This window comes from Alligator sinensis, unplaced genomic scaffold (assembly GCF_000455745.1).
Source record: "Alligator sinensis unplaced genomic scaffold, ASM45574v1 scaffold570_1, whole genome shotgun sequence".
NCBI lineage: Eukaryota > Metazoa > Chordata > Crocodylia > Alligatoridae > Alligator > Alligator sinensis.
In genome coordinates, this window is record NW_005841997.1 from 671,771 (window position 1) to 682,944 (window position 11,174).

General features: G+C 40.3%; 2 protein-coding genes across 3 annotated transcripts in view; one reads left to right on the plus strand and one right to left on the minus strand.

Annotated features, from left to right (window-relative positions):
* Positions 1–11,174, plus strand: part of PI4KA (phosphatidylinositol 4-kinase alpha) — an 82,043-nt gene that overhangs the window by 33,628 nt on the left and 37,241 nt on the right. The window lies entirely within an intron of this gene.
* The window catches only part of SERPIND1 (serpin family D member 1), a 13,097-nt gene continuing 2,805 nt past the window's right edge, over positions 883–11,174 (minus strand). Inside the window, exons 2-5 of the mRNA XM_025201518.1 lie at positions 10,910–11,174; positions 5,348–5,621; positions 3,106–3,250; positions 883–2,678 (exon numbers count right to left, since the gene is read on the minus strand). The exon at positions 10,910–11,174 is cut by the window's right edge and continues 637 nt beyond it. Coding sequence (XP_025057303.1) covers positions 2,487–2,678; positions 3,106–3,250; positions 5,348–5,621; positions 10,910–11,174 — 876 coding nt within the window. The 3' untranslated portion in view covers positions 883–2,486. The remainder of the gene's footprint in view (positions 2,679–3,105; positions 3,251–5,347; positions 5,622–10,909) is intronic.

Consider the following 11,174-nt stretch of genomic DNA (forward strand, 5'->3'; position numbering starts at 1 on the left):
TGACATGGGTGCTGCTACCATGAAAAGTCTGGCTCAAAAACCAAGCAGCTTTAAATGAGACCACTGCAGTCCTGTTTGAGACCTGTAATTTCCAATTGCGGTTTTTCATCTCCCACCAAAGTCTAGCGGAATTTTGGCATTGACTTCAATAGGGGCAAGATCAAGCTCTTAAATATAACCAGTTTCACTGGAGACATCCTGCCATGGGCTTTGAAACTTTTACTGTTTCACATATTTATTGATAAAACACATTTGCTCTGAATAGTCAATGGAAACTGCATTTTTTCTTAACCAAAGTCACCTTCAAATTGTGAAGAATAAATAGTGTCCGAAACTGTAGCAAGAGTTAATGGTTACATTATGGGTGCAGAAGCAAATATTTGATTTTCTTGCACAATGTATGAAGATCATGGGTTCTAAGCTACATTTGCTTTTCTGTTTGACCTCTTTCGCTTTCCCTTGCTAACAGTAACTATCTTGATCTAAAAAAAAATCCTGCTTCCAAATAATGTTGTCTAATAATTTAATTCTTGATGACTGATGGTGTAATTTGATTTCTTGATTATGCTTTGCTTTTAATATAAATACATATTCCTGGTTTGTGAAGAAGTAGAAAGCATTCCCATACTTGAAACATATTATTTAATGCTTTTCTGGCAAAAAGTTTTTAATAGTGAAAAATATTTATGTGCAAGAAGCTTTTGAACAAGGACTTGGATTTGAAGTAACAGTCATGGCATATTAAAAAAGGGAAAATATTTTGTTTGGCAAAATATCAACTCTTCATATTTTTTCAGTGCAGCAGCTTTATTTGCCTTTAAATGTTAAAACAGTTTTATATGGAGCTGGACAGATAATTTTAAGGGACAAAAAAAATCAAAATTGTGTTGCATAAAAGCAAAACAGGATCAACAACAATTGTATAGTATAGGATTTTTAACAAACTTTAAAGGCTGCTTAATCCTTAAAGTAACTGATTGATTGATATATAATGTCTTACTTTGCATATTTGTTGGTAGCCTAAGTTTAATAGTCAAGTAATTGAGATTTTGTGACAAATAGTATGACAGACTGAGACGACAGGGTGTGCTCTGTAAAAGACATAGGAAAAAGTAGGAGGCGTGAAATGTGAATATGACTCTTATCAGGGTATTTTAACAGTTGGTATAAAACATGTAACTTTTTGTTCCTCCATTAAATGATTGTCTTTGAAGTTAGGAGTAGGTTCCCACATTAAATAGAAGTGTGTTGCATACATATGGATACCAAATAAAAGTCAGTAGGATTTGTGTTCCTACTATAAAAGCTGAAGGAACTGCAAGTATTTCACTGCTCTTTATGAAGTTTTGTGTACCAAAATACATTAGATTGAGTCTGGAATGGTTTTTCAAAACTTCCTTTTCTTTCACAAACACTTTGTTTTATAGAAAAGACTTTAGTAAAGAAATGGAGGAAAGAGAGAGTGGTGTTTACCTGCTGAAATAAGTGTTTCCCCATCTCCACCATTGTACATAAAATACCTTTTGCTATATGATGCAGAGGCAAGGATTTTTGTGGGTGATAACTGTTGTTGGGCTAGCTGTACAATTGCAATAGACTTAGACAAGCTTTTGCAAACAATGCATTCTTCTTCTGGTCACCAAAATGTAAACTATTCTATGAATCTTACTGATTATGTATTAAACATTTGACCCCGAACAGCCTTGAAGAGCTAGAGTAACTATTGAAATAATGAGAGTTAAGCCAGTATAGAATGAAGAAACCGGTTAGTTTCTTACCCAGGCCTGTTAAATGACTTTTTCCTACTGCCCCTCTTTTCTGCGCCTCACATGCACAGGTTTAATGCAATATGCACCTGCTGAGTAGGAAATCAGTTCAAGTTACTACTTACTCTTCCATTTAGCCTGCTGCAGGTTTTGGCTAGGTTTTCCCTAGAAATAGTGCCAGTTTCCTCCAGACTGAATTTGTGCCACAAGGTAATGAAGGGCAGATGCAAGCCTTATAAAGCTGAAAGTTTTAAAAAAATGGGTACTTAATGCTAGATTCCTAAGTCTGATTTAGGCATTAAGAAGGCCTAAAAAGCTGTTGTCTGTTTGAACATCCCTAAGGTGCCTGCTTGTTCCTTAAATACAAATTTAAGATCTTAACTTCAAGCATTCACTTGGACTAAATGTTTTATTTTCTCATTACATTTAATACACCGAAGTAGAATAAAGTGTAAGTTACCTAGAAGTTTCAATACAGTTAATTCTATCATTGCATGATATTAACCTTTTAAGAACTGCTGTCAAATCATCTAGTGGTGCGAGTCCATTTGATGACCATCTCCACCAGTACTGCATTTTCTTCTGATAGCAGTAACTCATGTAATGATAGCATCTGGGACCACTAATGTGCCAAACATTTTTTTTCCTTTCAAATATTGCTATACTAAAACATAATCACACAGCCTTGTGGGTAAGTATCCATATAGCACACCTCCATTCTCAAGACTTGCTAGGGTTAGCAACTCTACCCATAAACAGCAGGCAGTTGGTGCGATGCTCATAGATAAGGAACAGAAAAGGACGGTCAACAGTGAATCGAATCTGAGTGGAAAGGGGCATGAACCCCACAGTAGTCACAGCCACAGCCTCTGTGCCTTCCTCATTCACAGTGATTGTGCCTTGGTGGTTGAACTGTAAAATAGAATAGAAAATAAGACTCTAGACACTTAATATTGAATTCAGCAAGTTGTTCTATAATTACCTTACCCAGGAGTGGTAAAATTTAATTGCAATACTGCATTTTTTTTCTATGCTGCATGTGGTTCCCTGGCCCCCATAATTCCCATATAGTAATAATTCTCTGGTTTTGGCTTCTGAAAACACTTACACCTGTCTGGCTATGACTAAGAGCAGCCTGACACTGTGCAATAATTAACAGTCACAACATGACTCGTCTTCCCCTAGGTTGAGAGAAGCTCAGATCCCTTCTGCATGCTCCAGGAGAGATTGGAATCTGTTTAGCTACTTAACTAAGCTATGGAATATTTTAGTTTGTCTACTTGATATATGACAGGAAATTATAAGGAAGGTGAATGAGGACAGAAGAGGAAACAATTACCATGTTAATGGTGACTTTCTCATCTGATATTCCAGAATAGTTGCCTGTTTCAGCAAACAGTTCTTGTATTCCCATGGATTTCAGAAAACCAATCAGGTTATAGCTCTTTTCCAGCTTAAATTTAGGCAGAATCACCTCTCTCGTTCTAGTAAGAAAGAAACAAAACCATTAAAACTCATGAGGTAACAGATAACACACTGTGTCATGTGGTGTGTCATATTCTTTGCTTTGCATGGCTGATATTTCCATTCTTACAAGTAGGTAGGACACTGAAATGTTCAGGAACCCTGTTCCTCATTTTTTATGCTTAACTTTCTAAATGGCGAGGTCATGTCTGTTTAGCAGTAGTTGTACATCTAAAAGCCACAAAAACTGATTGCTATATAATGTATTGGCTTTTAATACCACAATTTTCCATTTGTAAGTTGACCCTACATTTTCAGGTTCAGTTTTATGAAAGCAGCTTTTTCCCTGACTATATGTGGATAATTACATATGAAGTTCTTGAACTGCTGTTGCCCTTTTAACATTCCACAAGAGTGTCAAATAGCCAAGGAAAGGACCCAAAGGATTAAATGCACAGAAAATAAAAACTTGATTGAAAAAAACTCTGACCTGGTATTTTTGTGTGCAAAAATAATTCTGCAAGCATGAAAGTCAAATGTAGGAGTGGAAGTACAAGACAATCCCATGTGTAAGTCGAACAAAATTGTCCTGGTTGTTTTGGAGGAAAAAGGCAGACTTGGAATCGGTTCCAGTATTTTGCTTAAAAGGCTTATCAGTTATATTGCTGCAGTATGTGGGATTGTGTGTACAGATGCACATAATTGAATATGCTTGTAAAACTTGTTAGGGAGCTGTAAACTTGCTGGCACAGTAAGATGAAGTTCTGTGAATTATGGACTATAGACATAATTTGTATCTTAAATGGAAGACCGTGCAATATTTACAAGGTATTTTAATGCCAGAAAGGCTGTTAGTATTGCCTAGTCCTGTATATCCCAGGCCATAGAATTTTACCAAGTGAATCCTTCATCAAAATCCTGTATCAGTTTTGCAGCTTCTGTGTTTTAACAGCCAGGCATGATTTAAAAGTTATAATGATGGAGAATCTACCCTATCCCAAGATGAATTGTTTTACCACATGATAACCCACATGAGAAGATAACAGCGTTACATCACACTGAGTTTTTCCAGAGGTAGCTTCCAGCTGCTGATCTCATTTATGCCTTTGTCCTCAAGATGAAGAGCAGGACCTTTGTTAGGAAATGTCTCTTCTAAGGTAAACAGATTCTTTTTTTTAATTATTTTTTTAAGTCTCTCACTGTAGGGCAAGCCATTCTTTTTTTTTTCTTTTTTTTTCCCCTCAACCTCAACCTTTGTCAGTCTTCTGAGTTACTGCTTTCTGAAACAATTTCTCTTTTAACTGTGACATCATCTTTCATTTAAGAGTATAAAAATGCATATTGTTTAAAAGAACCTAGCCTACCATATTCTTACATTATTCTGTAGACCTGAACTGTGTGTAGGGTTTGTTTTTTTTCCATTCCACCACTTTTTCTGTTACCTACAGGCTTTACAAACGACTTGAGTATTTTTAGTCAATGATCTGGAAAAACTAAAGTAGGCTCCATCCCCACGAGCAAGAACGTGTGGTTTGCAGTGCCTCAAAACCTTTTGAGGCACCGCAAAGCGCATGTAGCACGTGTTAATCTGTTTGCCGCGCTGCGTATTTGCAGTGCAGGGCAAAATTAGATGCAGTAAAATCCCAGTATAAAAAAACAAAAGTGCCAAAAAGTGGTGTGGCGCACATGGCAGTGGCACGCGCCACCCAAAACCTGAGCTGCCCTGCTCCAGCTGCCAGCCAGGCTCCATGTGCCCAGATTGCTGCTGCTGCAGCCCCGGGAGGCTCTCAGGACCCCAGGTAAGGTACACAAATATGTGCCGCTGCTGTTTGTCCCCAGGAAAATGCATGTGCACACTTGTGGGGACACACCCATAGTGCTGGGTCAAGGACAGTCCATTAAAAGACTTCTGATTGGGTGATAATTCCCTATTTGCAATCACGTACAAAGTTTTTAATCCTTTTGGTTTTATATCATGCTAATATTTTAACCCGAGTGTAACATGATACTAAATCCAGTGTCATATATAAAACCAACACTTTCACCTTTGGCAACCTTGTAATCTTGTCAAGAAATAAGTTAAGCTTTTAAGAAGACCATTTTTCCATGAAATGTACCTGTTTGTCATACTCTTTTGCCATTTCTCCACCGCCTGAGGGGTCAGTTGCTTCTCCAGTGCCTTCAGGCTAGTTAGTTTGTGCGGTAGCACGATCAGCATGCTGATGTTCCCCACATATGGCAGCTGGAGCACAGAGCAGTCTAGTTCAGGATCTGCAGCAGCCAGGAAGTTCCCTTTCGTCTGCATCATGGGAACCTTGACCGTTTCTTTTTCATTCAGGCGGAAGGTTCGTTTGTTTGTCATTTCCACTGGAAATTTGTTTTCCCAGGTTCCTGTCAATTCAGTGCCAAAAAAAAAAACTTAAATTTTTTTCTCTGCTCCTAGATAGGAATGTTTTAAAAAAATATTTTTGGGGGTGGAGACTTATTTGGAAATACCAGTGAAAGGCTCAGGCAGGCCCCAAGGAGTGGTAGATTAGCTCATGCTAAAGTCAATGAAAAGTACCTTTGTATTGACTTTAGTGGACATTGGCTAAGGCAATACATGAGGCCTCTTTGGTTGTCCCAAGTGTGTCTTGATAGGGCAATGAAAGAGCAATTTTAAAAGAATGTAATTGATGATGTCTTTTCAGTATGGCGGTGTATTTAGAGTTCTGCCCTGGAATTAGCTTTCTTTGGATATGCGTGGCTGACACTTATTCTCTTAGTTGGGGATATTGGTTTCCCCTTTAGATACCAGGACTGTCAGATAGCCCTTGATGAGCAAATAAGTGTGTGAAGGCATTGTTATATAACCTTTTAAAGACCCTGTAACTATACAGTGTTAGGAAGTTAGTATCTTAATTTTGGTGTTCACACAACATCTGAACAAGGAATTTTTGTGATTCCCTTTGTAAGTGGTTTTTTTTTTTTTTACCTTCACCTCAAAAGACTGCTATTGTGTGTGGAAGTCTGAAGTGACTGGTAACTTGGAGAGAATCTGATGCACTTAATGCTCTCCTTGCTTCCCTAACTGTGCTGTCTGTCACATGCCAGAGAAGCCTGAAGATTGTGTGCTTACTGTTTATCCCCAGAGTAATACTGAATTGCCCAGGTCACCATTCTCAGTTTTGTTTTTTTAACATTGATAATGTTATGTTTTTCCTAACACAGGGTGTTAGGTACTGTAAATACAGTATAATTATTCAGAATTATTTTAAGGTTACAAAAGTTGTATGAAAAGCCTCATTACAATTTGATGAAAAACTGAAGTTAGGTAGGTTTAAGGAGGAGGAACCAAGATTGGGACCATGACACTATATGTGGGGCCAGCATTTTTTATAGTAAAAACGCCTTTGGAGGAGCTAACATATCTTTTAGTTGATTTTTTTAAAAGTATGGAGATATAGATAGCTGTCAGAGGGAAGCAAATTGTTTTTACCTGAGGACCCATCACAGCAAGTGTACCAGCTGACTTGATACACGGTGTTGGGTTTCCAAAAGGCAGCCCAAACTTCAGAATTAGGGTTAAGAAGTGACAACTCAGACCTAACAGACTCATAACTATGTCTGTTAGGTATAGGTTTTTTGCAGGCTTTAAAAATCTGTAGCAGTTTAGTCCCCTTACCACTTTATAGGCATTTATTGTAAAGAGTAAAAGGCGAGTCTGCTGTTATCTTGCTCTCTCAAGAAGAGGGCTGCTGCATCATGAATAAGGTGCAAGTAGTGGAGAAGTACTAATTGGAGCAGCTCTTAGGGAGACTCTCCATAATTTATCCTTATGATCAGGAAGACGGGTATTATGTGAAAAAAGGAGAGCATAAGTTCCTTCAACCATGCTGCAAGAAGCCCCCGTGCATCAGACATAGTTTGAAGATTCTTACTTTAACTGCCTCCAAACATGTTACTACATACTAGCATGAAGAAATGACTTCAGGGTCTCACCCCAATACCTCCATGAAATATCAAGCCTAGAAGGGAGTCCATTAAGTCAAACATTTGCTGGAGCTGTAATGGCTCATTGGACTAGGATGGTGAAGGCACAGTTGGCGAAATTACAGTTAATAATAGCCAGGAGAGAGCAGATGTAAATAGGAGTGAGCAGATATCACAGATTGGTGACCTGGAAACGCAGTGCACTCATCTTCAGATGTTTAGAGGAAGCTGGGTTCACAATCCTGGGGACTACAGCCAGCCAGTGAAGAGGCGGCTTAGCCAATAGCATAATAAAGGGAATTGTGGCTTTTCTCCAACACGTTGTGAGATCATGCTCTGGACTAGAACAAGGGAAGAGCCAGCACTGCCTGAAGGCAAGTCCTCCTTTTGGGCCTGGGTTGGGGCCTATTTACACTCTACTAATGTGACGTCCAAGCCCAACTTTTTGTTATTAACCCTTCCCACAAGCAAAACTTCTCTTTCTCTGGGGTTTAGATATTCTTTCAGGACATGATAAGAACTTTGCATCAATTTAGAGATGATTTTCCCAGTATTTAGAAATTATTTCTGTAAGAGGCTTTGCATATATTTTGAATAGAATGAGAAACTGCCAGTGTTTGGGGGTTATGGCAGTTCAGATTCCTCTATGGTGACCCACAAGGCATTTATCCCCTTGCCTGTCTTCTGTCTTTTCATGCCTGCCAAGAGCCTCTGGGAAGTAATTCTGGATACACTGAACAACTTAGTTACCAAGCTGCTGAGTTGCAGCATGAGCAAAGTAACTGGCTGATGCTTGATATAAAGCCCAACAAGGGGTCATTCAGACCCCTAATAAGAGATTGAGAGTGCCAATTCTGGAGGGAGACTGGAAACCTACCTATTACAAAATCATCATCACTGGGATTGAATGGCCTCCACTGCCTTCTCAATCACATTCCTCATAAAAGGTGTGAGATCAGAGCCTGTATGGTAAGTAGTCCACTGTGGAGTGTGCATGACTATGCGGGGGTGGAGGTGGGAATGGAAACTTGGATTTCAGAGATGAATATCTGTCTCCCATCCCTGAGGTGTTACCAAAACTTAGCAATAATGATGCAAGAATCTCTTAACCTTGTAAACAATCAAGATGAACAAAAATTAGAATATGTGGTAGAGAGGGCTGGGAAACGTCAACAACCTATGAACAAATTCATCAAGAGAAATAAACCCAAGGAGACTTCAGTCTTGAAGAAGTATATTGGGAGCCTATGGCTCTAATGAGGAAAAGTCCCGGAGTGAAGTGCAGAGTTGACTTGCAAAGAAAAGATTGAGAAACTAGGATTTGTTGGATTCAAGTTGGCCAGGCAATCAGTGGCAGTAATAAGTTGCCATCTTCTGTGGAGTTGCCAGCAGCAAGGGAAGAAATACGTGTGTCAGGTGTTTGCTGACAACAGAGAAAGGTTGAAACCCAGAAATCTTGGGTTCCGTTCTAGACTGTGGAGGGGAGTATACTTGAGAGGTCATATTTTTCTTGTCTCTTTCCTCTCCAGTCTCTCCTAGTCTCATATCTCCCTGATGACTTCCTGTCCCAATCTCTGTTTCCCAACTGGGTTTCTTATCCCATCCTTCTTGTTCAGCGAACCTTTGTATTCCCCTTATCCTAGGCTCTTCATCTTATTTCGGTCTTCCTCACTGTCTCCCCCAGATTCTTTCTTTGTGTTCCTCATTTCTGTCTCTTCCCTGTCAGTCTCTCTAGGCTCCTCCTTCAGGCATCTTGTCCAGCTAATCCTAGGCCTTCTGTCATGTTTGGTTTTTAACATGAAGGAAATAATAACATTTTCTTTCACTTGTTCTGAAATGGCTTTTGAGACGACAAATTCAAACTGAGGCAAATGACCAACCTGGAGAATTTCTGCCCAAAGAATTAGTCTGGCAATTTTTTAGAAGCCTCTGAAAACAATTGCATAATGAAATCCATCAGACTTTTAACTGTAGACAGCACTACCAGCAGCTAGTTGTCTCTGGGCATGGCCCTGAACGCGCTCTCTGGCATGTGGCAGATTGCCCTGGTTGGGGCAGGGGAGGTTGGGGCCAGTACCTGGGCTGGCCCCAGCAGCCTTACCTGAGATCCTGGGGGTCTCCAGGGCTTCAGCAGCGGTGATCCAGGGACACAGAGCCTGACCAGCAGCCAGAGCACGGCTCTGGCCAGCCAGGCTCCAGTTTTGGGTGGTACATGCTGCAGCCACATGCACCGCCCTGCTTTTTTCTCCTGCATGTTTTGGTTTTGGGGGTTTTTTTTCCTCTTGTTTTGTTTTGTGTTTTTGACATCAGATTCTCCCAATGTCCAAAAAATTGCCACTCTGCTAATTAGCGGTGCTGCAAACCGTACGTGTGCACTCATGGTGACTCGCCCATAGTATCTCAGTGTCCTGATTTAGCTTTTTCAGGCCACGTCTACACAGTAAACTTACTGTGCCCTGCAGTGGTATACTAAACCAGAAGCAGTGCAGCTGCACCCACACAGCCCTCTTGCTGTGCTAATTATCATTGCTGGGTGACACTGCTAGTTAACCTGTCTGTATACCTGTGACACCATCATGCAGACTTGGTTACACTCCCGGTTTATGAAGCAGCTTGTACAAAGCAACCTAGCATACTTGACAGGATTCTTGGCAGGGGAAGTAAATTTAGGCATGGCTTAGACAATCAGTCTGTTAAGGTAACAACTTTTCAGCCCCTTCAGGACACTCTTAGTTTGCCCCACATGTGTTCATAGAAAACGTGGACTTTAAGCTCCGGTTCCCTGAAGATGGCTGCTCCTCTGAGTTCTGAATATTTCAAAACAAACATTTTGGACTAAATCAACTTGGAGTAGCTGCAGAAAAAGTGAATGGAGTTACCCCTCAGGTGTCACTGTTACCTGGGGTTATCATAACATCATAGAAAATGAGGGTTGGAAGGGACCTCAGGAGGTCATCTAGTCCAGCCCCTACTCAAAGCAGGACCCATCCCCAGCTTGGTCATTCCAGCCAGGTCTTTGTCGAGCTGGGCCTTAAAAACCTCCAAGGATGGAGAGTCTACCACCTTTCTAGGTAACCTGTTCCAGTGCTTCACTGTCCTCCTAGTGAAAGAGTTTTTCCTAATATCTAACCTAAACTTCTCTTGCTGCAGCTTGAAACCATTGCTCCTTGTTCTGTCATCTGCCACCACTGAAAACAGTCTAGCTCCATCCTCTTTTACACCCCCCTCCCCCTTCAGGTATTTAGCGGCTGCTCTCAAATCCCCCTCAGTCTTCTTTTCTGCAAACTAAATAAACCCAGCTCTCTCAGCCTCTTCTCATAAGTCATGTGCCCCTGCCCCCTAATAATTTTTTGCCCTCTGGTGAACTCTCTCCAACTTGTCCACATCCTTTCTGTAAGTGGGGCCCAAAACTGGACACAGTATTCATCTGTTGTCCTTTGTTTTATATTTAGAGTGCAAGTTCTTTGAGGCAATCGTTGTACAACACCTTGTGCTGTGGAGTCCTGGTGCATGGCTGGGGCCTCTGTCTTATCTAGAGAGGCAGATAATAGTAATTCAGAGCCTTATTAATCAGTGGGATACCGACGTTAAAAAACTGTTATTGTTGCTGCCTAAGGTTTGATTTGTTCTTGGTTGCTCAGATGTGTGCAATGAAATATAATAAATTAACGTATTCTATTGCTGAATATTGAAATAAGGATTTTTACCTTTAAAATAAAGACAGTTGAGAATCATCATCAGTGTTGCAGGATTTATGTTCACAAGAGCTTCCTTTATTAATCCTTTGGTGAGCTTCATAATACGCTCGTTGATTTTAGTTATGTAGGCAGGATCTGAGAAGTCAGTTAGTTGAGCCTCTGCAAAGTAGTAACTCTTCATATTGTTTCTGAAGTCATTCAGAATAGAAAAGTCCTTCTGAATATACAGATCATTGACTGACCTCAGGGTGTAACCAAAGTTGCGTCGGAAGAG